At 48.8% G+C, this 24,460-nt stretch overlaps 2 protein-coding genes across 5 annotated transcripts in view; one reads left to right on the forward strand and one right to left on the reverse strand.

Annotated features, from left to right (window-relative positions):
- The window catches only part of Rtn3 (reticulon 3), a 58,889-nt gene extending 44,911 nt beyond the window's left edge, over positions 1-13,978 (forward strand). For all 4 annotated transcript variants that reach the window (XM_029472296.2, XM_021151198.3, XM_029472295.2 and 1 more), the window contains 6 exons: positions 4,798-5,005; positions 7,587-7,725; positions 8,158-8,227; positions 8,987-9,033; positions 10,231-10,289; positions 11,995-13,978. In XM_029472296.2, coding sequence (XP_029328156.1) covers positions 4,798-5,005; positions 7,587-7,725; positions 8,158-8,227; positions 8,987-9,033; positions 10,231-10,289; positions 11,995-12,040 — 569 coding nt within the window. In that variant the 3' untranslated portion in view covers positions 12,041-13,978. The remainder of the gene's footprint in view (positions 1-4,797; positions 5,006-7,586; positions 7,726-8,157; positions 8,228-8,986; positions 9,034-10,230; positions 10,290-11,994) is intronic.
- On the reverse strand, positions 13,937-22,674 carry Zfta (zinc finger translocation associated). The gene is made up of 5 exons (XM_021151200.2): positions 21,945-22,674; positions 19,320-19,811; positions 18,237-18,626; positions 17,419-17,967; positions 13,937-17,239 (listed from the first exon to the last, which is right to left on the reverse strand). The coding sequence occupies exons 1-5, from the start codon at positions 22,081-22,083 to the stop codon at positions 16,776-16,778; spliced, it is 2,034 nt and encodes a 677-aa protein (XP_021006859.1). The 5' UTR covers positions 22,084-22,674; the 3' UTR covers positions 13,937-16,775.
- Between the last annotated feature and the right edge of the window lie 1,786 nt (positions 22,675-24,460).

Below are 24,460 nucleotides of genomic sequence, written 5' to 3' on the forward strand. Positions count from 1 at the left end.
TACTTGGATTACAGTGAGATCTAGGTTCTGTTGTTGTTTTCATCTCAGAGATGAGTATCACACTTTAGCATGTGAATATACATTAAATCATACTGTTGTGTACATATCAATATAACTGAGGTTACAGCTTCATCATTGAAAATCACTTAAAGATGTTGTCTGTCCCTATTTCCTGTGCCAATGCTTTTTTTAAGCTGTATTTTGCATGAGATAAATGTTTTAGCACAAACTAGTAGTTTGTTTTAGGCTTTCATTTGTATCTGTATCTGCTATATGTATAAGTCCCTGTAGAGGCTAGAAGAAGAATCAGATCCTCTGGAGCTGGAGATACAGGCAATTGTGAACTGTCTGATGTGGGTACTGTGAATCAAACTCAGGTCCCTCAGAATTGCAGTCACTCTTAAACTGAAACCATCTCTCCAGCCCAATTGGCTTTTTGTTTATAATAAACTTTCTGAAGGAGTGGTAACTGCTCAAGATTATAAATAAGCCCATTTTTGCATGTAAGCATCTTTTTTTAAAGCTTAAATTAAAAAAAAATTTTATGACCACTGTATTAGGATCCTCTAGCAAAACAACTTATAGAATGGAAAAATATATGTATGTACATACAAATATATATGGGATTTATTAGAATGGTTTATCTGCTGTAGTCCATCTGGTCTAACAATAACAGACTATCAACAGAAGGTTCAAGAATGCAGTAGTTGTTCAGACCATGAGTCTGGATTGGATATCTTAGCTGGTCTTCAGTATTCATCAGCATCTCAAAGAAGTAGGCTCTGATGTCAGTAAAGGAATAGACTTGCCAGTGAGACCAAGCAGGCAAAGAACAAAAGCTTCCTTCTTCTGTGCCCTTTATATAGGCTGCCAGCAGAAGGTATGGCCCAGATGAAAGGTGGATCCTCCCATTTCAAAAGATCTAGAACTCAGGAGGCAGAAGCAGGTAGATCTCTGAGAGTTCAAAGCCAGCCTAGTTAGAGTGAGTTCTAGGACAGCCAGAGCTACACAGAGAAACCCTGTCCAGAAAAACAAGACAAAACAAACAAACAAAAGATCTGGATTAAAAGTGGGTCTTCTCACTTCAAATGAAAACAGTCCCTCATGGTGTACCCAGCCACTTGGGTTTTTAGCTAATTCTAGATGTAGTCAAGTTGACAACCAAGAATAGCCATCACAGCCACTTTATAGAAGACTTTGGAAGTAGGGAATAATAGCTTATAATTCACCATCAACAGTAAGTACATTAATCCCAGCACTTGGGAGGCAGAGGCAGGTGGATCTCTGAGTTCGAGGCCACCTGGTCTACAGAGTGAGTTCCAGGACAGCCAGGGCTACACAGAGAAAAAACCCTGTCTCAAAAAAAAAACAAACAAAGTACAAAGGCTTTGCATCAATTCCTAGCACCCCCATGGCCGCTAAAAAACATACAGTTCCATGAGATCCAGTGGCCTCCATGAAAACTGTATAAACAGAATATAGAAACACAGATTATACATGAAATAAAAATAATAAAATCTTTATGGATAATTTTTTTGGTTTTCAAGATAGGGTTTCTCTGTGTAGCCCTGGAACTCACTCTTGTAGACCAGGCTGGTCCAGAGATCTGCCTGCTTCTGCCAAGTGCTGGAATTAACAATGTATGCCACCACCCCTGACTCTAAATATTTATTTTTTTAAAGAAATTTAGTAGCCGGGCGTGGTGGCGCACGCCTTTGATCCCAGCACTCGGGAGGCAGAGGCAGGCGGATTTCTGAGTTCGAGGCCAGCCTGGTCTACAAAGTGAGTTCCAGGACAGCCAGGGCTACACAGGGAAACCCTGTCTCGAAAAACCAAAAAAAAAAAAAAAAAAAGAAAGAAATTTAGTTGAAAGCTCCTTTCTATCCCCCAGTCTTAATTATATATCCTATTAACAACATTGCAAAAAAGACAAGTCTTTATTGCTCTGTAACAAGTTTTTGCAGTGTTCCATTGTAACTGTGTCCTGAGACCAGCAGTGAATGAGTAATGACAGTGTTAGGCTCTGTCTGCCTACTCAACAGTGCCCTGGTGCTTCCATACTCACCCAGAAAGTCCTGCACATCCCTGTAAGGTCCTCAGGAAATCCAGCATACACAAGTTCTGCATCCAGTCCCAGTCACCCCGCTGTCAGTGGCAAATGTTGCAAACGCAAATCAGCTAAAAGAGTGGGCAAATGATGAATTCTGTTGTGACATTTTACACATGTATATCATATATTTTGATCAGATTCACACTCTTATTATCCCCTCTTGTCTCCCTTTCTATTCACTGAAAGAGATATCCCTAGTGACACAGGTTTTGTAATCCCATCCGTTCAAGAAGCTGAGTTAGGTAGGTAGTCAGAAGCCCAAGACCAACCTCAAAATTAAAAGTGAAAAACGTGGGAAGGGAAACCCAGTCCTCCCTAGCACCACGTATTCTAGGCAATTTGCTGTACACATCTAATCTCAGCTGCATCAGGAAATGGAGATAACCTTGAACTACTGACCCTCCTGCCTCCACACCTAGCAAATTTGCTGTTTTAAAAGCTGTACTGGAGAGCCGGGCGTGGTGGCGCACGCCTTTGATCCCAGCACTCGGGAGGCAGAGGCAGGCGGATTTCTGAGTTCGAGGCCAGCCTGGTCTACAAAGTGAGTGCCAGGACAGCCAGGGCTATACAGAGAAACCCTGTCTCAAAAAAAAAAAAAAAAGCTGTACTGGCAGTGGAAACAGATGAATTCCCCTCTGCCACCCACCCCCCAAAAAAGAATTATGGAAACAAAACTACTGTGGCTTCTTGCTAGATTGAACACCTATTCTAAAGGCTTCACATTAGACTTTGGCAGCTACCCTTTTGTCACATTTGTCTCCTAACTCTACCAGAGAGTCAGAGAGGTAAACATTTCCAAATGATTTGTCAGCCCCCACCCACCCACCCCACACACACACACTTTTTTTTTCTTTCTTTCTTTCTTTTTTTTTTTTTTTTTTTTTTTTTTTTTTTTTTTTTTGGTGTTCTGTACTGAATATGCTTGGCAGATTTCCATGTTGAGGAACAGTGTAAGGAAATGAAAGGAAGTTGTAGTCACACTGGCTCTGGGTTATGAGTTTGTTCTGTCACAGATCTGAAGAGTCTATAAAAAGTAAATGAGGTGGTGGTGCTCCTAGAAGAAACAAAGCTGTAAGGTCATTCAAAGTGATGGGATACAGAGGGTAGGGCAGGAAGTAACTACAGGCCAAGGCCAAATGAAGCAAAGCTACAAACTGAGGTTTGAGGTGTAGGACAATTTTGCCCTTTATCTGCCATTCCCTAATGCCCTTTTTCTGGTCTAGGCCCAAAATTCCACTGGTTGAGCCTAGGGCTTTTCTGTACTGTTATGCAGTTTATATTCTGCATGCCTCTAAGGGACACTAGTCACATGTGAATTGTACATCTGACTATCTTGTATAACAACTTTCCAGTAGGTGGCAGTAAAGTCCATGAGGACACAGTGGCTCTTTTCAACTTTGCAAATGTAGAAATCTGTTTATTTTCTTTCTGTGTAATAAAATTAGATTTATTAATTTTATTTATATAAGTGTTTGCCTATAAGTAAGAATGTATGTGTGCACCATGTGTGTCCCTGGTGCCTATGGAAGCCAAAAGAGGTCTGTTACTCCCCTGGAACTGGAGTTAGACTGTTACGAGCCAATCTGTGGATGCTAAACTCAGGTCCTCTGGAACTGCCGAGCCATCTCTCCAGCCCCCTGTTGGTTACACTGGTAATTGTTTGTTTGTTTAAATATTTATTTATTTATTTATTTATTTAATGTATATGAGTACATTGTCACTGTCAGACACATCAGAAGAGGTCACCGGATCCCATTACAGATGGTTGTGAGCCACCATGTGGTTGCTGGGAATTGAACTCAGGACCTCAGGAAGAGCAGCCAGTGCTCTTAACCACTGAGCCATCTCTCTAGCCCTACACTGGTAATTTTTAAGACTATAGATTAGTTATTTTGTAGAACATTTCTCCAGGTAAGTTTGTCTAGTTACCTTCTCTTTTTAAAACGGTACATGTTTGGGGCACATATCATCATTTTGTTTGATTGGTTGGTGACATGAAACCTTTCTGCATTCTGTATTGAAACTATACTTATAGACATGAGAACTCGACATAGGTGTGCACCTGAACTTTTGACTATAGGAATTACCCTGCTTAGAACTGGCCCTTTTAGTAAGGTAGGTCTCCTTCTATGCAGTTTTCCTGTATGTCTCAGTTCAATCATGTGCACATGAGTGGAACCCTGTTTTCTCCCTGATTTGCAAAAACCACTACCTGGAACTCAGTTTCCCATCAGGAATCTCAAAACCTCTCCTTCCTAGTAAATGACATAAGTTTGTTGCATGTAGGTAATAATACACTCTGCCTGCATTGGACTTGAAACAGCTTTAGGGAGATGGTGCCATTTTCTTCACTTTACAATGGAGAGTGGCTTAGAAAGGTGAAAAGTAGCACAGGTAGAAATGGCCAAGACTCAGACTCTCCTCTGTCCATTTTTGTAAGGCCAGACTGGACAGTTTAGCAAGACCCTGTCTTAAGAATAAAAACAGTAAGATACGTGTCACAGGCCTACAATCCCAGCTTGTAGGAGATCAGGAGTTGAAGGTTGGGCTACAAAAAATAACCCATAATAACAAAACCAAAAGTAAAGAGGTGCCAGGATACTAGGGAGATAGATGGCAGCCAGTAAAGCACAGCACAGCCAAGGTGGTCCTGGGTTCTCTAACTTCTATTCCCTCTCTCTTGGCAGTGCACGATCTGATTTTCTGGCGAGATGTGAAGAAGACTGGGTTTGTCTTTGGCACCACACTGATCATGCTGCTCTCTCTGGCAGCCTTCAGTGTTATCAGTGTGGTCTCTTACCTCATCCTGGCTCTTCTCTCTGTCACCATCAGCTTCAGAGTCTATAAGTCTGTCATTCAAGCTGTGCAGAAGTCAGAAGAAGGACATCCATTCAAGTAAGTTTGCTGAGATAGCACATGTCTGAAGTTTTAACCTGTCTCTTACAGATAGATGGCAAAAGCAGTCCCTAAATACTTGCCATCACCCTAAGAAGTAATTAGGTTAGTATCTGGGAACTTTTAATGACTAGACTCACACTTAAGGCTAATAAATCCAGAACTATAAATCCAGAGCAGGGCACAGAATAGTTTGCCCAGGGCAGCCCTCAGTCAGCCACTGTGTCCATGTTTCAGTACTATATAATAACAGCTAGAAACAGCTTTGAATTTCAAGTTCTAGAACCAGGGGTTTATTCTGTTTTATTTCTGATTTTCTTTAGCTCTAGTGCAGTTTCCCTGAGTCTAGGGGCAGTTATTTTTAACCTTTAAAATATTATTTATGTATATGGCTGTTTTACCTGTATGTATACCTGTACAACATATGCATGTGGTGCCTTTGCAAGCAAAAAGAGTGCATCTGGTCCCCTGGAACTAGAGTGCAGGTTGTAATTATAAATTAATATAGTAATTGTTGACTGAGTGAATATATTTTACAAGCTCAGATATCTTTTGGGGGGGATTTAAGAGACGGGGGGGGGGGCGTTGGAGACAGGGTTTCTCTGTGTAGCCCTGGCTGTCCTGGAACTCACTCTGTAGACCAGGCTGGCCTGGAACTCAGAAATCCGCCTGCCTCTGCCTCCTGAGTGCTGGGATTAAAGGCGTGCGCTACCACGCCCGGCTAAGCTTAGATATTTTAATAATGGTCCCTCTTCTGCATCATTTCTGTGAATTTATAAAACATTTTTGCTAAATCATATTAATCCCAACATGTAGGATTTTTTTGTTTGTTTTGTTTTGGTGGGACAAGGTCTCTGTGTGTCTCCCTAGCTGGCATAGAACTCACTGTGTTGATAAGGCTGACCTCAAACACAAAAACCCACCTGCCTCTGCTTCCATACCTGGAAACATCTCATGTTAAAACCTTTATATTTATAAACAGGAAAATGAACACATGCCTCTTACTCTTCTACTCTTCCTCAAGATGTCTTCACACCTGATAAGCAGTAGACGCTCAGTAGCTGCAGTGTGAATGAACAGGTTATAAGCACAGGGTTACCCCTCAGAACAAGAATGCCAGACATGGTCACAATGGCATGCCAAAATCGCAGCATTTGGGAGGCCAAGGCAAGCAGAGCTCTTTAAGTTCAGGCCAGCCTTATCTATATAGTAAGTTCTAGGGGCTGTGTAATTGAGACCCTTTGCCTGCCTGTACCCCTACCACCACTACCCTTTTTTTTTTAAATCTCAGCCTCTAAAAACACAGTGTGTTATATAGTTTGCAGCCCTAACACATTCATGATGTCTACCCTCCTCAGTCTTTCCTTTGCTTTTTTAAACTATGCTCCCTGCCCCCAGCTTGGGGATTGAGCCTAGGACCTTACACATACAAGGCAAGTGCTCTACCATTGAGCTCTAGTCCCAGACCTTTTTTTTTTTTTTTTTTGGTTAAGTTTTTGTTTTGATGGTGATTGCTTGATACAAGGTCTCTCTACATAGCTTTGGGTGTTCTGGAACTTGCTAAGACAAGGTCCTAGCCAGCAAGATGCTCAGCAGGTAAAAGTATTTACTCTAAGATTGACAATCTGATTTCAGTCCCTAGGACCCACATGGTGGAAGGAGAGAACCTACTGCCACAAACTGTCCCCCGACCTCTACTTGTGCACCATGGTGTGCACCCACTGTTTTAGACAATGTCCTATTGCTGGGAAGAGACAACATGACCACAGCAACTTTTATAAAGGAAAACATTTAATTGGGACTAACTTAAAGTTGAGAGGTTTAGTCCTTTACAGTCCAGAGTTTACTACAGTTTAGTCCATTGTTATGGTGGGAAGCATAACAGTGTACATGCAGACATGGTGCTGGAGCAGGAGCTGAGACCTCTCTGTCTGGATCCACAGGCAACCAAAAGAGGCAGTATGAACCACTGGGCTTGGCTTGAACTCCTAAAACGTCAAAGCACACTCCTAGTAGGCCACATTTCCTAGTAGTACCACTGCCTATGAGCCTGTGGGGTCATTTTCATTCAAACCACTACACACACACACACACACACACACACACGGACATACACATGTGCATTAAAAATAAAACAGTGTATTTGGACAGTAGGTCAGTAGGAAACTGTTAAAGAAAGAGAGAAAGAGAAGGACAGGACAGGGCCAGAGAAATGACACCCATGGTAGTTCTCTGAACTCCACATGCATATACACACAAACACACACAAATGAATTTTTGGTTTTTACTTGTTTGTTTATAATGCTGGGGATTGAGCCAAGATCTCATGCGTGCTAGGCAAGTCCTCTGCTATCTGATGTGCATCCCCACAGAGTGCATTGTGATACATCTACACCAGATAGCTCTTCATTGTACATTCATACAATTTATACATAACTGGCATATTAGCTTTTATCGAGTAAAGGACAGCTGTGTCCCCTACAGAGTTCTAGAATGCTGATTTCACACTAAAATACCACTGTGCTGTTGAAGAATTTTCCCTTGTGTGTCACATGTGCGACTGTTTTTTCTTCCTCGGAAGGGCCTACTTGGATGTGGACATTACCCTGTCTTCAGAAGCTTTCCACAACTACATGAATGCTGCAATGGTGCATGTCAACAAGGCCCTCAAACTCATTATTCGCCTCTTTCTGGTAGAAGACTTGGTTGACTCCTTGAAGGTTAGTTGCTGGGCTTTAATTTAGAGATAAGCCGGGCAGTGGTGGTTCATGCCTATAATCCCAGCACTTGGGAGGCAGAGGCAGGCGGACTTCTGAGTTTGAGGACAGCCAGGACTGCACAGAGAAACCCTGTCTGGGGGGGGCGGGGGAGGGCAGGGGGAGAGGTAAAATAGGACATATATAGGGTTTTATCAGAAAAGAGAAAATAGCTATCAACAGAAAATGCTGCCACCTCCCTCTGGAGACCAGCATTAGACCAGCAGTTATCAGCTCAGCACCCTGAAATTATGGACCCCAAAGACAGTGAGTTTTCTGACTATAAGTGCACATGGGGGAATCTGTGTCATAAAACACTGCATTGATGCAAACCTAGTTAGCTTGAACTCGGGGTATGTTTATTCTTAATTAACCCTCTGACATCGGCCTTCACAGCTGGCTGTCTTCATGTGGCTGATGACCTATGTTGGTGCTGTTTTTAATGGAATTACCCTTCTGATTCTTGGTAAGGTGACAAGGAAAGTGTGTCTGTGTGCTTATTTCTTTAAAGACTTGTATGACTAAGTGTAAATGCTGAGCTAGATGGTACAGACCAATAATCAAAGCTGTTCAAGAAGCTGAATCAGGAGAATCCAACCTTCAAGGCCAGCCTGGCTAACCTAATAAGGCCCTTGTCCAGGGCAGCCAGGCGTGATGGCGCACAACTCTGATGCCTGCACTCGGTAGACAGACACAGGAAGGTCAGGAATTCAGCATCATGTTAAGCTTCATAATATGTTCTGGGCCCACTGAGGACATAAAACCATCAATAAAGCGAACAACCACAACAGTGTGGCCCAAGACTGGAGGACTTTGCTACAAATCACGTATGCGGTGTGATCTCTTACTCCACAGAGCCAGCCTGTGTGTTTACAGTGTGTGCTAGAGATTAGGGTAGCCTGGGCTTGTGGCTGAGAGCTTATTAAATAGTGTCACAAAGGATTTCAAAGCAACTGTGAATAAAGAGCACTGTTTAAATTTGGTTTAAATATGGGGACCTTGCTTTTAGAAACCACTTGTAGTTTAGAAGTTGACACCTGTCATACAAAGAAAATAGCCTCGTAGGGGTTTTCAACACTACCCTTATCTGCTCTCTCCCAGCTATCCTCAATTTCGAGAGCTCTTATTTTTCTCTTTTTGATTGTTTCTCTGTACTTCATGAAGAAGTGTCTGTGCTGCTTGAGTCTCACATTTGCACTTGCTGTGTTTTTATTCTGTCTTACAGCCGAGCTGCTTGTCTTCAGCGTCCCAATTGTCTATGAGAAGTATAAGGTAGGCATGCATCTGTGGTAGATATGCTGAGTAATGTGTGACTGGCTTCAGTTCACTTTAAGGAAAGTAAGAAACAGATAGCAAGAGAGACTGGAGGCCTAAATAGATGTTCTGTGTCATAGGAATGAATTATATTCCAAAAAGGAAGGTAAAAACGATGCTTTATGTAAAGCTGAGCTTCTAAAAACTAAACTGCACTTCCAAGGAAATGTTAGTGTGAGCAGATGTTTCCATTATGGATGGAGTAGATTATCTCTCCATAAGAAGACATTTTGGGAGTGTCAGGGAGATGGCTCAGTTGGTAAAATGTCACACAAGCATGAGAACCTGAGTTCTTATCTCAGGCACCCACATAAAAATACCTGGTGTTAAATGTACACCTGCAACCTGAACCGGGGGGAGGATCTCTGGGGCTTATTGTCCAGCCATTCTAACGAAATCAGTGAGCTATAGGTTTAGTGAGGGACTGAACTGTCTCAAAAAATAAAGTAGATGGCTAGGGATGTAGGTTAGCTGGTGAAGTACTTGGCTAGCATGTGTAAGGCCCTGGGTTTTGTATCTAGTGATGCACATGTATCGTACGTATCAGGAGGAGAGAAGTCCATGCCCCATCCTTGGTTACATAGCAAACTGGAGGCCAGCTTAGGGACAGGAGACCTTGTCTTTAAGTTAATTAAATTAATTAGTTAATAAGATAGAGAGCAATGGAAGAGAAACCTTATGTCAAAATTTTGCCTCCAAAGACACACATGCACACTCACACACATATGCACTAATATGCAATATAAACAAAAATATTTTTGGCTCTTTATTATTAAATGAATTAATAATACCCAGGAGCCAAAAACACATCACAACTACAGAATACGGATTAAACCTGCAATTTCTAGCACTTAGAAAAGTACTTCAGTGTTGCTACAGAAAATACCACAAAAGTTCTACTTGTACAAATGATGTGTAATTTTTATTTTGAAGTGTTGTTGAAATCTGAAAACAGAACTTTCACTTCTGAAAAACTGGACATCATTTTTATTTTCTGGGATAGTGAATACTGGGATTTTTTAATAGTTGCACTAAATAAGAGAATAGTGCCTTTTGGGGGAAATGAGAATATTACCAAAATATATATTGTATGAAAATTTTCTTAGCCCCTTTATTGCCCAGCTGAGCCTTCTTTCCTTCCTTTCTTTCTTAAAGACACAGATTGACCACTATGTTGGGATTGCCCGGGATCAGACCAAGTCAATTGTTGAAAAGTAAGTGTACTTAGGGACCATGTTCACTGTTTCCCATGTGGACTCCTCTCCCATATTGTTTAGTCTCTTATATAAAATGTTACTGTCAAACGTAACTAGTTTTCATCCTGAATAAAACTGTAGCTTTGTTGTACTTAAGCAGCATCTCTGGGCTTGGTGGTGGTGGTTTGGTTTGTTGGGTTGTTCATCTGGTTTAGAGACAGGGTCTTGCTGTGTGGCCCAGGCTGGCCTCAAACTTAATATCCTACCCTCCAGCTCTCAAGATAGAAATGATCAAGGTAAATACTTTGGCTGTCATATGTTTAGTTATTTAACCCTATTTTATTTTCATATGTATCCAAGTTAAGGCAATCTTTCCTGTCTTTTCTAGTAAGTAATAAAAAGCTTAGATTCCAGCATTGTGGTGAACACCTGTAGTACTTGAAAGGCAGAAGCTGGTGAAGTTGAAGGTCCAGCCTGATTTCCAAGATAGCCAGGGCTATGTAGTAAAAGCCTACCTCAAAAAGAGCAAACAAAAATCCCTGTTTTGCTTTTTAAAGTTCTATAAGATATCATGAAATCTTTTTAATGACTTTTTAAGATATTTTTAAGATTTATTTATATAATTAAATAAACAGTATGCTGTCTTCAGACATACCAGAAGAGAGCATCAGATCCCATTACAGATGGTTGTGAGTCACCATGTGGTTGCTGCAAAATTAATTCAGGACCTCTGGAAGAACGGCCAGTGCTCTTAACCTCTGAGCCATCTCTCCAGCCCCACAATACCATGAATTCTGAATTCTTTATCTGATAGTGTGAATCAAGGAACCACTTTTCCTTTGAATGTTCACAGCAAGATGAGCCCAGCACTGACTTAGCATGTTGTCCTTTTTCTGTTTCCTTCAGCTCTTCTTTAAGAAGTAAAGTGCTACAGCTGTTCACTCTGAGCCGTCCACACCCCAGATTTTAGTGTCTTTTCATATTACCAAGAGGAAGCTGAAGGGTTAGGAGTGTAGTTAGGTGGTAAAACATTGGCTTAGCATACATGGCCCCAGATTTCCATCCACAGAACAAAAAGAAAGAAACTGAATGTAAGCCAAGCAGGTGGGTGTTGATGCCAGAATCCTCACCTGACTTATTTGCTTTATTGTACACTCACACTAACTCCAGGTTGAAGGCATACATAGATACTTGGTGCTGTTCACCAAAGCTGGACTGCTTTGTTGTTGAAAGCGTTAGCTGATGTGTATAATCCTCTGTGAGATGTCACCTCTATGGAGAGCAGCTCTAACATCACTGAAGGTTCAAATGACCACTTCACCAGGGTCAAAGGCAGCTCTGATGTCCTCCTTGCCAGACCTTGTAGTTCAAAGAACCATGAAGCTAACCAGCCATGCCCTTTTTTCACACCTCATTTTGCTGACTTGTCATTCCTTCTTGACGCTCCTTTTCTTGTACTTCACAAAGGGAAAGACATGGGCACTCACATCATCATCCCAAGACCCTAATACTCTTTGATTCTTCCTGGATCCCAGTGAAGGGCCCAGGGATCACTGTAGTGAGACAGAATCAGGCCCTGCAGTAAGGGCAGTGTGGTGGGAGCCCTCTGGCTTGTTCCAGACAGTTGAGCCTTACCTGACTTCAGCCATCCCTGAGAAACAGACCTAGAACAAATGTATGTTAAAAACAAATATTTTCAGTTTTCTTTTTCTTTCCTCAATAGGATCCAAGCAAAGCTTCCTGGAATCGCCAAAAAAAAGGCAGAATAAGCACGTGAAGCAAGAAGTGCATCAGTTACTAAAACACCATTTAATAGTTATAACATCGTCACTTGTACTATGAAGGAACTTGCTCAGTGTCAGCTAGAGTTTGGTTCCACGTTGTTTGTTCATTTTAATTTGGTGTTCTCTCCCCTCCTCTCCCTTTACCCTCAGTACCAAGCACAAGATGTGTTAGACTGAAAAAAGAACTGATCTCTTAGAACCCTAAAGAATAAAGATTGAATCAGATTCCTAGAATTAATCAGACCATAGTGGGGTGGAGCTTTACATGTACCATAAAAGGAGGAAAAGAGAAGTGTCTCTCGGGTCCTCTCTCCAGTTCCAAGGACTCGTATACAGCTCCCATTTATAATTTTGCCCTTATTTTTAAGTTAGGAAATAATGATTAACTTATGAATAAATAGTCTGGGGCAAGAGTGGGATTTCTTCCGTTGGGTTTGTATGGCCCTCCAGTCCCACCTTCCTGCCTTACACATAAGCAGCTACTCTTACTGCTCCTCTTCTTCCTTAATGAAAGAACTGTCAGCTCTGAATAACTTACAGGTGATAGAGGTAATTCCCTATTCCCAGAATGCCACCTGAGAAATGGGGGTGGGAGGACAGTGGGTGGAGCAGTCAGCAGAAGGGCAGCCACCACCCTGTCTGTGGCTCCTCGTAGGGAAGGAAGGGCTCTGCAGCTGGGAGGGCCGTGTACAGCCCTTGGTCTGGGGTCCATGTGTTGGTTGAGAAATCATTCCAGAGTGTGCTTTTCCCTCTCCCTGCCCACCTTACCTCACGTTTAATAAATATGGTTGTACTTTTCTTATTATGAAATAAATGTCTGTAACTGCTGTACACTGCTATAAACTTGTTAAAGAAAAATAATCTGCATGTGGGCTCCCAGCCATTGAGTTATTGTAATCCTATCTCAGTCTGTGGAGGAGGAGATACAAGAACATGAAAAGCCTTCCTTGTGTTTCTTCCCTACTGCTTCCTCCTGTACTTTGCAGTGCTTTAGCCTGAGGACCAAAGCCCCACTGACTGCAAGTCATGTATCTGTTGGCGTCCAGAGGCCTGGCTGCCTGAAGAGGTCCATTTCTAGAAGCAGGACATGCGGCTGCTTGGAGTCAGTGCAGTTCTGAAAGGATCTCCATTTTCAGACATACTGATGAAACAGTTCGTACCATGATCCAGTGCTCATTTGGATCATGTTTTCCAGAACTTTTAGGTTGTGGGTGGCCAAGCAAGACCAGGTGGTACTGATAGATACAACAGAATTTACAGTGGCATCAGTGGAGGGGTCCGGGATCTTAATTTCTCAGACCTTGCATCTCTCCTTCAGCATGGAAATCCAGTCAGCTTGAAAACTGGCATCCAAGAGTCCTTCATTTCTCAAACCCTGCCTGCCCTATTGTGAGGAAGTAGGAGCTGGGGATTTCAAGGTATTTGATGGTCACAAAGTTCTGTGACTGTAAAAGTAGGAATTGGCCGTCTTTCCAGTCCTTTTGGGAAACGACTCACAGACTTTGATAGATAGAATGCCTTACTCCATCTTCTCAAGTTCCTTTGCCCCTGTACATTTTGAATCTTTCATTTCCACTGTAGACAACACTCCATCACCATGCTCTGCCCTCCCAGGAAGTGAACGCACCCATGGTGTTTGGGGTCTCCTAACAAGGGACCTCGTTCTGCACTGGAAGCCTCCACAGTTTGCTCTTTTCTTTGTTGCTGCTGCTGTGTTAAAATAATTGGAAAGGTTTCTGTGTTACATGAGAGGGTTTTTTGTTTTGTTTTTTTAAACAAAGACGTAGAGATGAAAAATTACTAATGAAATCGTGTACGTGTCTGTGCGTGCAACATAAAAACAGTAGTACCAAGAAGCTCTGGTCCCTGTAAAACTGCAAATTGATGTATTAATTATAAATAAACACAGTGACTGTCTCATCAGTCTGCAACTTTATTCTTTGTACAGTTTGGGTGAAGTAAGAGCAAAGGCTTTCACTCACTCCCACCCTCATTCCAGGAATTTTGAAAAAGAACTCCCAAGATTGCAAGGATTCCCATGGCACTGAGCACAACCTGCACTACATTTGTTTTCCAAAATGAAGTTAGAGACCCTGTAAAGGATGACCTTAGAAGTGACTGGGGTGAAAGGCTCTGATCCCGCCTCGCACCTGCCTAGGGATGGGAGGGAAGGTTCCCCACTTGCCACAAGAAGCAGCTTCTAAACCACATACAGCCAAAAGCTGAAACTGAACTGGTTTCATGGATGTCTGGTCTGACATCAGAACTCCTCTGACTTGCTCTGCCCCCAAACTAAGTTGGCTGTGACTCATAAGGCTGGACTTTTAGATTTATTCAACATACCTCTGGGTTGGGGAGGGGGGGTACTTTATGACTGATGCAAACAACTTCACAAATACACATACAAATGTTTGAATAGTGTCACTAAGTAACATGGCATATAAATATGTATCCAGAGTAACATTTACATATGGGCCATAATAGCAAGCATATCATTAACAAAACAATGAAGGAACTTCACCTGTTCATGTCAGAATAGAGGGAGGAGACCCACCAGCCCCTTGAGGCCATAGGTCATTATGGCAGAATCACTGCAGAGGTACTTGACAACCGCCTTGGGAGTTGCAACTGTATGGGAAAGGCCTATGAGGAGGGCCCAAGAATGTGTCTCTAGCAAGTGTCTAAAATGATGCTACCCTGAAGACTGCTGAACTTCTGCAGTGAGCTCTGGCAACGACAATCAGCGGCTCCAATTTATGTAGAGGTGGGCGAGAATAATCACCCTCAGCTTAAAACATGCAGGTGGAAAGCAGAAGGGTAAGTGCACAGCCTGGCACTATCCATACATAGTCTCTGTTCTTAAAATTTAATACTGTCTCCAAAACCCTGGCCGGTCAAAACTGGAATTTCACTGAGCCAGCAGCTGTTCCAGAATACCTGATGGCCTCAAAACAAGCACAGAGAAGCAGCCTAATTCTGCTGGGGAACCTCGGCGGCAGGGGAAGAGGGCCCCACCTGGAGTTCTGACTGGCAAGCCCGCACTGCTGAAAGCCGCCTGCATCCTCATTCCCGGAAGTGCAGTACACAAGTGCTGTGGGCCTGCAGTGCCCAACACCCACTTTAACAGGCCTAATAGGTAAAGAAATCTTAGTAACTTGCCAGATTGGAAGCAGGGCAATATAGTGCAAAGCTCACTGAACTGGGAGTTGAGATTTGAAAGGGATCAGTTTGTGAGCTCCAGGGTCCCTTCCCAATGACAATCTTGAATTATAAAAAATGGTATAAAATCCGTGGTATAAAATCCATCTCTCGATCTAGGGAACTGGGCCTGAGGCACTTGAACCTTGAGCTCCGGCTCTGGAGGGTGAGAAGGGATTTCTTTTCTTGTTTTCTCACCACAAGGGCTGCACTGGCCCCAGAACCCAGGCCCCACGCCCTGACCACCGCACCCTGACTTTAAAGGGAGGGCACAGTGCCTGCAGTGACTTCTCTTTGTGAAGAGCAGACACTGGACCTGGAGGCAAAAAGGCCAGGGGAACATGGAGATACCTAGTATATCCCAATCCCCTCACCACACTCCCATCTCAGTTCTTCCTCCACCACCTCACAGCTTATCTCTGATACACGCATAATAAATAAGACATTTGCACCTAAGGGTGATTGGGCCAGTTCCCCTCTCCCCTTCATATAAAAAGCATTAAATACAGTTTCAAAATAAAATACAAACAGCAAAAAAGGGCCTGATCTTCGGACCACCTGTTCTCCACGGGAGAATGAAATCTACATACCCCTCGGACCTGCCTGGGAGATTGAGGGGCCCTTTTGGCACCATGGGGCCTGGCGCTGTTTCCGGCAAGAGAAAAGGAGGCAGAGACCCGGCCCCAAGCCCAGGGAGCTGAGAACCAGTAGCGTGTCCACCGAGGGCAATTCACGTTCAGAGGGGGCAGTAATAAAGCCCTACCGCCCCAGTGCCCTGAGGTGGAAAGGTACTGGCACTGGACCAAGAGTATTCCCGCAGCCTTCACCGTGTGGATAACAGAAGCCCTCTGCAACAGGAGGGCCTAAAGAAAAAGTGCTAATCCCTTTATGCCCCCGGTCCCGAAGGCGTGGCAGTGGCCCAGGATGGGTGCGCTCGCTGTCCCTGGGCCAACCGGGGAAATTGGTCCAGCAGACTGGGCCCCACCGTTCTGGCCACGCCCCGCCCCCTGCTCAGTCCTAATTCACCGCCTGGGCCTCCGAGAGGCCAAGAATTGGACCCCACAGCCTGGGAGCCGAGGGCCGCGCCCGCTGGCGTGAAGCCACACAGAACTGGGCCACTGGCCAGGGCGCGCGGCCAGCGCGTCCTTCCTGGCTTCCTTGCGCCCTGCCTTCAACCCTAATACTGACTGGCTGCGCCCCTTCCCATGCCTGGCAGCACTGCGCCCTCAGGGACGGCCAAGAGTGCTCGCTGCGAACACTGGGTAGGCGCTTTGGCTTTTCGGGAAGCGCGGAGCACCGCACAAAGAGTGCCTGGACCCCCGGGTTAGTGCGCGCCGCGCCAGAGGCGCAAGTACTAGCTGGCACAGCAAAGTGTCACGGGAGGACTGCAGCGGTGCCATCCCATCCCCAGCCCGGGCCCGGGCCCCGGCCCCAGCCTAGCCCGGCCAGCGGGGAGGTGGGGACCCCAGGGCCAGACATCAAGGTCTCTCAGCCCAAGGGCCAGGGCAGCGCAGGGTGACTGCTATGCGCGACACACCGTGCCAGGCTTGAGATCCGCGCTGCTGTCTCGTGGCGCCGGGGCGGGTGGCCCAAAGCCCTCGTGGCCGTAGCAACGCAGCGCGGCCTCCTCATAGGCCTCCAAAATGGTCTGGCGCTCCTCCGGGGTGAAGTCCATGGAGAAGGGATGCACCTGCAGAATGTGTCGCTTGATGGTGCTCACCTTGAGCGTGGCCAGCGCGCCCCCGCACACCATGCACACCAGCCCGCGCCGGCTGCCGTCGTAGTCCATCAAGTATTCGCCCCGCCAGCGCGGCTGGTAGTTGCGCCGCTGCTCCCGGCTGCGCGGCGGAGGTGGAGGTGGCGGTGGAGGTGGCGGCAGTGGCAGCGGTGGGAAGGCCAGCCCCCCGGGCTCCTGGCTGTCATCTTCGTCCTCCTCTTCCTCCGCGGGTCTCTCCGACGGTGCTCCAGGGGACAGCGGCGCGTCGCCTGGAGAAGAACAAAGGGCTGCCTTGGAGCGAGTGCCATCAATCAGGCCCAGTCCCTGTTCTCCACTGCTCCTCCGGTCCCATCCTCCCGTCTCTCTACAGCCTTCCATCCTCACCACCCTTCCCTCCGAGCCCTGCCCTCTCTCCCTTGCCAGTCGCTCCGGCCCTCCACAGGCTCACCCCACCACTCCTCCTCTGGCTCCGCCTCCTCCGCCCCTCCCCCCTCCTCAGAGGCTGAGGCTGTGCTGGGGGCGACAGGCACGCTGGGCGACTCCGGCCTGGGCAGCCCCAGGGCCAGCAGGTGTGCGGCCTTTTCGCTCCACTCCTGGGCGATGAGGGCTTTGACTGGCCCGCTGAGGCTGTTGGAGCCGGGGTGGCGCTGGCGGATGTGTCGCTTGATGGTGCTCATCTTGAGCGAGGCCAGCGCGCCCCCGCACACCATGCACACCAGGCCGCGTCGGCAGCCGTCCAGCTCCATGAGGTACTCCAGCCGCCAGCGCTCCTGGTAGTGGCGGCGATGGTCTCGGCCCCTCCGAGGCCGGTTCGGGATGCCCTCCCTCTCGCCCTCGCCCTCGCCCTCCTCCTCCTCCGCCGGCCCGGGCCTCTCAGGCACCCAGCCAGCCTCTTCCTTTACGTCTGGGGGGCTGAGATCCTGAGAGGAGGGGGCTCCAGCAGCGGGGGCGGAGTCCCGGCTCTTTCTGGTCAGGTCCTGGGGGACGAGGTCGTCGTCTGTTGGGGAAGGGGTGAAGGAGAAGGGCTCAGCCTTCTGGCTGTGTTGTCCTTACCCACACAAGAGGGTTCCATCCTTGTTCCTCACCCCAGCCCCAAGCTAGCCGGTCCCAGCCAGAGAGAGATGGGTGGAAAGTTGAATGTCTGTGTGTGAAGGGAAAATAGGCCTGCAGCCCTCAACCAAATATCCCTGCCTCCCAATTTCGTTTTCAGTTCCCATGCTGCCGCCCTAATATTGGAGGGATCTCAGCCCTGGGACAGCCTCGCACCTGGTGAGGGCTGGGTGAGCTCGGACAGAGCCTCAGGCTGGTCACCCCAGGCCTGCAGCAGGGCACTGCGCTGGGGGCCACTGAGCCCTAGGGAGCTGGGGTGCACTTCCAGCACGTGAGCACGGATGTCGTCCAAGTGCAGGCTGGGCAGTGCCCGGCCGCAGGCCATGCACACCAGCCGATTCCCCCGTGGGTCGTAGTCCATGAGACACTCAGCCCGGAACCAGTTCTGCAGTGACTCCTTCAGCCTCCGCTCCAGGCGCCGGGCCCCCAGCCCCCTGCTGCCCCCAGCCCTTCGGGAGGCTGCGAGGCGCCGGCGCCGAGGTGCCACTGAGCCCCCTCGGACCCCTCGCCGCTGGCGCCGGCAGCCCCCACCAGCTGGGGCTTTGCCTGAAAGGGTTGGAGGGAAGCAGCTGAGTCTCTGGCCCTCTGGGGAGTCCCCCACCACAGCCAGGTGCTCCACACACAGTCTCTTTCTCACTCAACTGACTCAGGTCCCATGGCTGCTCTCTGCCTGTCTTTTCCTCTCCTCTTACATCTTTTTCTGTTCTGTTTTTATAAGACAGAAACTCATACAACCTAGGCTGGGTTCAAAGGCCCTACCTACCTATGTAGCCAACGTTTATCTAATTAATGGGTCCTCCTGCCTCCACTTTCCCGGTACTAGGATGACAGGCATATGCCACCACACCCACTCCCTTTATCTTAACCCCTCTCCTTAATCCTCCTGTTCACTCACTCAAGTCCCACCCAGCCTCCCTAAACCCTGATTTCAGCCCCGTCCCTGGGCTTCTCTGTGCTAACACCACACCCACTCCCCTCACCAACTGACAACCACTTCCTCAACTTGACCCTCCCACCCATACAACTCTTGCTCCTTCTACTACAGTGTCTAGGCCTCAGGGATGCTGGAAACTACCCCACACCACTCTCTCTCCCCACTCTCAACAGCAAGGGCAGTAAACAGACTCCACCCAAAAAGAAACAGAGATTTCCTAAAAAAAAAAAAAAGATAGTAGAAAAGCTGCCCCCTCCCCGAGCCCCATATCACACAAACCCTTGCCTCTCCATATTCTGTATTACCTGATCCCTTGGGTGGGCAAGCTTGCAGGTTGGCCCCCTCCTCCTCTTCATCTTCTTCCTCCTCCTCCTCTGCCCCCTGGGCCCCCAGGCTCTCAGCCTCACCACCGGCCCCCAGCCCCAGATGGGCGTCCCAGCTGTTGCTGATCACTTCCTTCTCCCTGGGACTCCAGTGCAGGGAGTAGGGGTGTTTCTGGCGAATGTGCCTCTTGATGGTGCTGAGCTTGAGGGTGGCCAGGGAGCTGCCACACACCATACACACCATGCCGTGCCGGGAGGGGATGAAGTCCATCAGGTACTCCAGCCGCCAGTGGTCGTGGTAATAGCGCCGGTGGTCCCTGCCAGGGATTCGACTCTTTCCAGGCCTCGAGGCCCGAGCCTCACAATGATCTGAGTATTTCCTGCCTGAAGATGCTGGTCCCCTGGCCCTGGAGGAGGGTAGGGGGGTATTCCCCCAGGACCCTAAGGCACCCCCTTCCAGCTGAAGAGCTTGTCCTGAAGAAGGGAAAAGGGAGACAGGCTCTCAATCTCCTATTTCCAGAGAAAGGACCTTGGGCTTTGATTTGGAAGCATGAGAAGGGGGCAGGGGAGGTTAGGGCAAGAGAGGGGTGGCAATAGGGATGAAAGGGAAGTGGGTAATGAGGGAGTTGGAACACCCACACAGAGAGCAGGGACCTAGCTGGAGAACAAAGAGATGTGGGCACTGGGCTAGCTTGCTGAAGACTTTAAAACCAAGGTGAAGGCCATGGAGGTTTAAGGAGGGATAAAGCCAGAAGCTCAGCAGGCTGGGCAGTTATAGCCAGAATGGAGCAAGCAGTAGGGAGAGGGGAACAATAGGGGGTATTTGTCTGCACCCAGATCTATGCACAACACCCACCCACCTGAGGCCCCTCCAGGAGGGCACCCACCAAAGGTTATCTCCCTTTTCCCAATATGCCATCCTGTAAATAGCAGTTTAAGGATGAGGTGTGAACTGTCAGGTCTTCCACTGGAAGGACACCTAAGATACTGCTGTCAACACCTCCAGGGAAAGGAGTTTCTCAGACCTGGACTTCCCCAGAGTCTGGGAGGCACAATGACCCTGAAAAGAGGAGGTCGGAGGGCCAGCAGAGTGACTACAGACTGTCTCCAGACTGGGGAGCAGCCACCACCCATCACACCCATTAAGTCGTTCTAGGCATTTATCTCATTTGTGCTGGCAGGGATGTGGTTACTGCCAGCCCTCCCAACAGTGTGCACTTCTGGGGCCTCTCCAACCATTAGTGTTCTTTCACTTTGTCAAAGACACCCAGAGCCCTCCTTGCAGTGCTGGCTGACCATTTTTTATTTAGAAAACGGTCTCCTGGCCACAAAGACGAAACAAGCAGACTCTGGCATTCTCTCAGTACAGAATCCCAGAGTCAGACAAACAAATGACAGGATCGGAGCAGGCTCTTGTCCTCGTGAGGAGTTGTTTTGTTTTTGGGGGGTTTTTTGGTTTGTTTGGGGTTTTTTTGTTTTTTTGTTTTGTTTTGTTTTGTTTTTTTGTCTGTTTTGGTTTGGAGGTTTTGTTTGTTTGTCTTCCATTACTTTTTTTTAGGTAAAGGTATAGAAAAAACATTAGATTCAAGATCTGGCTTCACTGGTCCCTTGCCCAGTGACCTTTGGTAGGTCAGTCACATCCGCTCTCTGGGCCTATACCCCTTTGTCTGCAAACGCACTGACTGAATAGCTAGCATCCTACTAAGCATCCTTCCAGTGCAGGAGCACTGTTAAGTCTAGAGCAGACTGGCCCTTTAAGAGCAGAAAGAAGAAAAAAAAAAAGAAAGAAAAAGGAGGAGCTGAGATTTTTTTCAAAAAAAAAAAAAGGGGGGGGGCTTATAGGGAGGGGAGCTCGAAGAGTAGAGAACACTCTCGCTAGTACGGATGGAACCTCCGCTGATCTAAAGGCAATGAACCTTGCAGAAGGGAGACAAAAAAAGCAGTTGGTTTTAAGGGCCAACCGGCGGGTCTTGGTACAGCTGACAAACTGGGGCCAAAATCAATTCTGAAACGCGACAACGCACGGGTGGGGCATCCACCTTCGTGTGCGAACCCATCCCTCACTAAGACCTTCCCGATGTGGGGTATGACAGACGGGGGCCCCCAGGACGCAGGCTGCGCTTTGTTTCTCGTAGCGTAACCGTGAAGGGAAGAGTTCCCGTCTCCAGCAAGGCCACGCAGAAAGGGACGGCATAACCGAGAACAGCGGAATCCCGAGCTATGCTACTCTGGGGAAAGCCTCAGAAAGGGACAGAGGGACTGGGAAGCCTTTAAAAGAAAGACCACCTGGGAGTGTGAAAGAGAAAGGGCGGGAGCCGCAAGTTCTAGCACCTCGACTCCCACGTCGCTGGCCCCCCCCAAAAAAAACGAGCAACGCGGGGCCCTTTAAGGAGCAGGGATCCGCCCCAGCCCGGCGGGCAGACCCCGCCACGGGCAGGGAGCGCCCCGCGGGCCTTGTAGCTGCTCTCTGCGCCCACCAGGTGGCGCCCCGAGCCGCCCTGAGCTCGTCCCCCGCTTTGTTCGGCGGCCGAGAGGGGCCCGGAGCCGCAGCCCTCCCCTCCCCCACGCCGGGGCCCCCCACCCCCGGTCGTCGGCCCCAGATCTTACCGCCGTCGTCCTCCTCGGGCTCCGTGCCGCCGCTCGCTGCGGTGGGCGGCAGCCGTCGGCCCCGTGCCGAGGTCACTGCGGGCCCGGGGCCGCCCCTGCCGCCGCCGCTCCGGCTCCGGTGGTCCCCGCCGGGCTCCATGCGCTGCGCTGCGGAGCGGGGGCCCCGGGGCGGCGGGGCGCGGGGCCGCGGAGCCAGCGGCGGCGCACGCGGGGCGCTCGGTGCGCGGGGCCCCCGGGCGCGGGGCGCATTCACGGGCGGCCGGCCGCACGGACGGCTGACTGCTCGCTCGGCAGCGCGGGCTGGACCGGGGTGGGGATTCCTGTCTGGGGCCCCTGGGGCTCCTTTAAGGGCTCCTGGGTAAATTTAAAGGGGCCGCGCGCAATTTCCTCCTGCCAGCTCGCGGGGGGCTGGTGCGGGGAAGGCGGGAGGTGGCAAGTCCGCAACGGGCGCTTGTTACGGACGCGGGGAGCACGGTCCTCAGCGCCCTCGTGGGTCCACCCTGCCGCGTCCGCAGCTGCAGCTCCGGCTCGTAAAGAGTCGCCGAGGTGACCAGGGGCGCCCGCGTCCAGTCCGCTGCGAGGCGCTTCAGCCACCGCCCCCTCGGGGCATCTCCGAGCGCCGCTCTCCGCAGCCCGCTAGCAGGGGACCGCCCGGTGCGGCGGCACCGTTCCCCTCTCCGGGGTGCCTTGTCCTCCCGCAGGAGCTGGGCGCGGGCCCCAAGCAGACGCGCCTGGCAGGGGCCCCAGATGGCCGCGGCCCCGCGGAGAGGGTGGAGCCGTGGGGGCTGCCGCGCCCCCTCCCGCGGGAGCCTGGGGCTAGCGCTGGCAGCTCTGGCTTATACCGGGGAGGGGCGGCGGGGCGAGGTTTCCCCGGAGCCGGCCAGAGTGAGGGCGGCGGCCGCGAAAGCGCAAGCCGGGAAGAGGGGCGCGCAGAGGAGTGTAAGAGAGCTAGCACGCTGCGCCTGGCCAGCCAGCGTTGCGAAACAGAGGTGGCCCCGGGCTGGAAGCCGGAAAGAGAGGGAGACTGCGGCGGTGATTCAGGCTCCTGCCCCCGCAGGCCTATAGGTACGGGGTGAAGCACTCCGCTCAGCCCCGGGCTCCTGCACAGGACGAAGGTGCAAAGAAGGGGCTGGGATCATGGTGATGGGCAGCTGGAGATGCGCATCCCTAGGCTGGAAAACCCTGGGGCGAATTCTGGCTTCGGCCGAGGGACACCTTCAGGTCCAAGGCTCCCGGTAAGCCTGGAGAAGAACCTCGAGAGGTTGTAGGGTCGAGGCAACCTGGGGTCCTGCCAGGGCCAGCCGGAGAAACAGGTCCTCGCTTAGCCTTTGGTTAGTCCTCCACAACAAAGCAGAGGCCTGGAAGATCCAAATTGCAGGATGCCAGAGACCATGAGGGTCTAAAAGTGGGTTTTATTCTCTCCCTGTCGGGGAGGCACACCACAGTCAGTCAAAGAAGGCACCATTCATGGAGTCATTCTCACACTTAACACCTACTATGTGCTACAAGAGCTGACACTCTGGACATGCAGCAGTGAACAAGTTTGCTATTAATGCGGGTAACTTAGACATCCTCAGTTTATAAAAAGGAAACAGTTTCAGCCCCTTGGGAGTAAGGAAACTATTAAATTACCCGACCCACAGGAAACCATTCTCCGAAGTGTATATGCCAAGAGGACAAGAGTCACTGGTGGAAATCACACACACACACACACACACTCACACGTAGTCTCCGGAATGACTTGGGAGAGACTTCACCTTGGGGAAATATAAGTCCCTTTCCATAGCTCTGCTCTCCCACGGTTGGCTGCCCTTCAGTTCACCTCTTGGACTGAGCAGAGCCACATGCTCATGGGATGAATGAATGCCGGATGCACCGCAAAGTGGAAGGTTGCTAGGCCCAGGAACACAAAGAAAAGGACAGGGAAATGGCCTTTACATCTTACCATGTAAAACCTAAAAAGATGCTAGGGGTCATGGAGCACACTTCTCACCCCTGCACTGGCAGGCAGGTAGGTCTTTGTAGGCAAGGGGGAAAAAAAAAGGAAGGAAGGGCTGGATGTGGTGGCAGGAAGCTCTGACTCCAGCACTCTGGAAACTGAGGCAGGATGATTAATGTTAGCACTAGATTCTATCCCAAGAACCTATACTGAGGGAATAAAATAGTCCAAAGCAACTAGTGACCTAAGCGAAAGAAGTCTGTTTTCCTAAGGCCTCATGCTTTATCTAGTTTAGTTTCCAGGTATAAGAACCAGCCCTGCAAAACACTTTGGGATCTGTCCTTTCTGATATTATTTATAAAAGGTAATCTTGTTACCAACAGAAAGCAGTCACAGTCACCTGTCTCTATTTTAAGTTGCCAGTCCTCACCTCAAAGTTCCACAAGCATTTTCCATCCATCATTTAGTTCTCACAGCCAACCCATGAACGTGGAGCTGGCTGCTAAGATGAAAAGCAGGGGCTGGAGAGATGGCTCAGAGGTTAAAGAGCACTGACTGCTCTTCAGGAGGTCCTGAG

The sequence above is a fragment of the Mus caroli genome, unplaced genomic scaffold (assembly GCF_978045245.1).
Source record: "Mus caroli unplaced genomic scaffold, Mus_caroli_1 scaffold_20, whole genome shotgun sequence".
In the NCBI taxonomy this organism is placed as follows: Eukaryota; Metazoa; Chordata; class Mammalia; order Rodentia; family Muridae; genus Mus; species Mus caroli.

Excerpts from the sequence above, each read along its gene's own strand:
- Zfta (XM_021151200.2), bottom strand. The coding sequence starts at position 22,083 with ATGGAGCCCGGCGGGGACCACCGGAGCCGGAGCGGCGGCGGCAGGGGC. Across the intron at positions 19,812-21,944 it reads GCCCGAGGAGGACGACGGCG|GACAAGCTCTTCAGCTGGAA; the intron begins GTAAGATCTGGG and ends TCCCTTCTTCAG. Across the intron at positions 17,240-17,418 it reads GCCAGAGGAGGAGTGGTGGG|GCGACGCGCCGCTGTCCCCT; the intron begins GTGAGCCTGTGG and ends GTTCTTCTCCAG.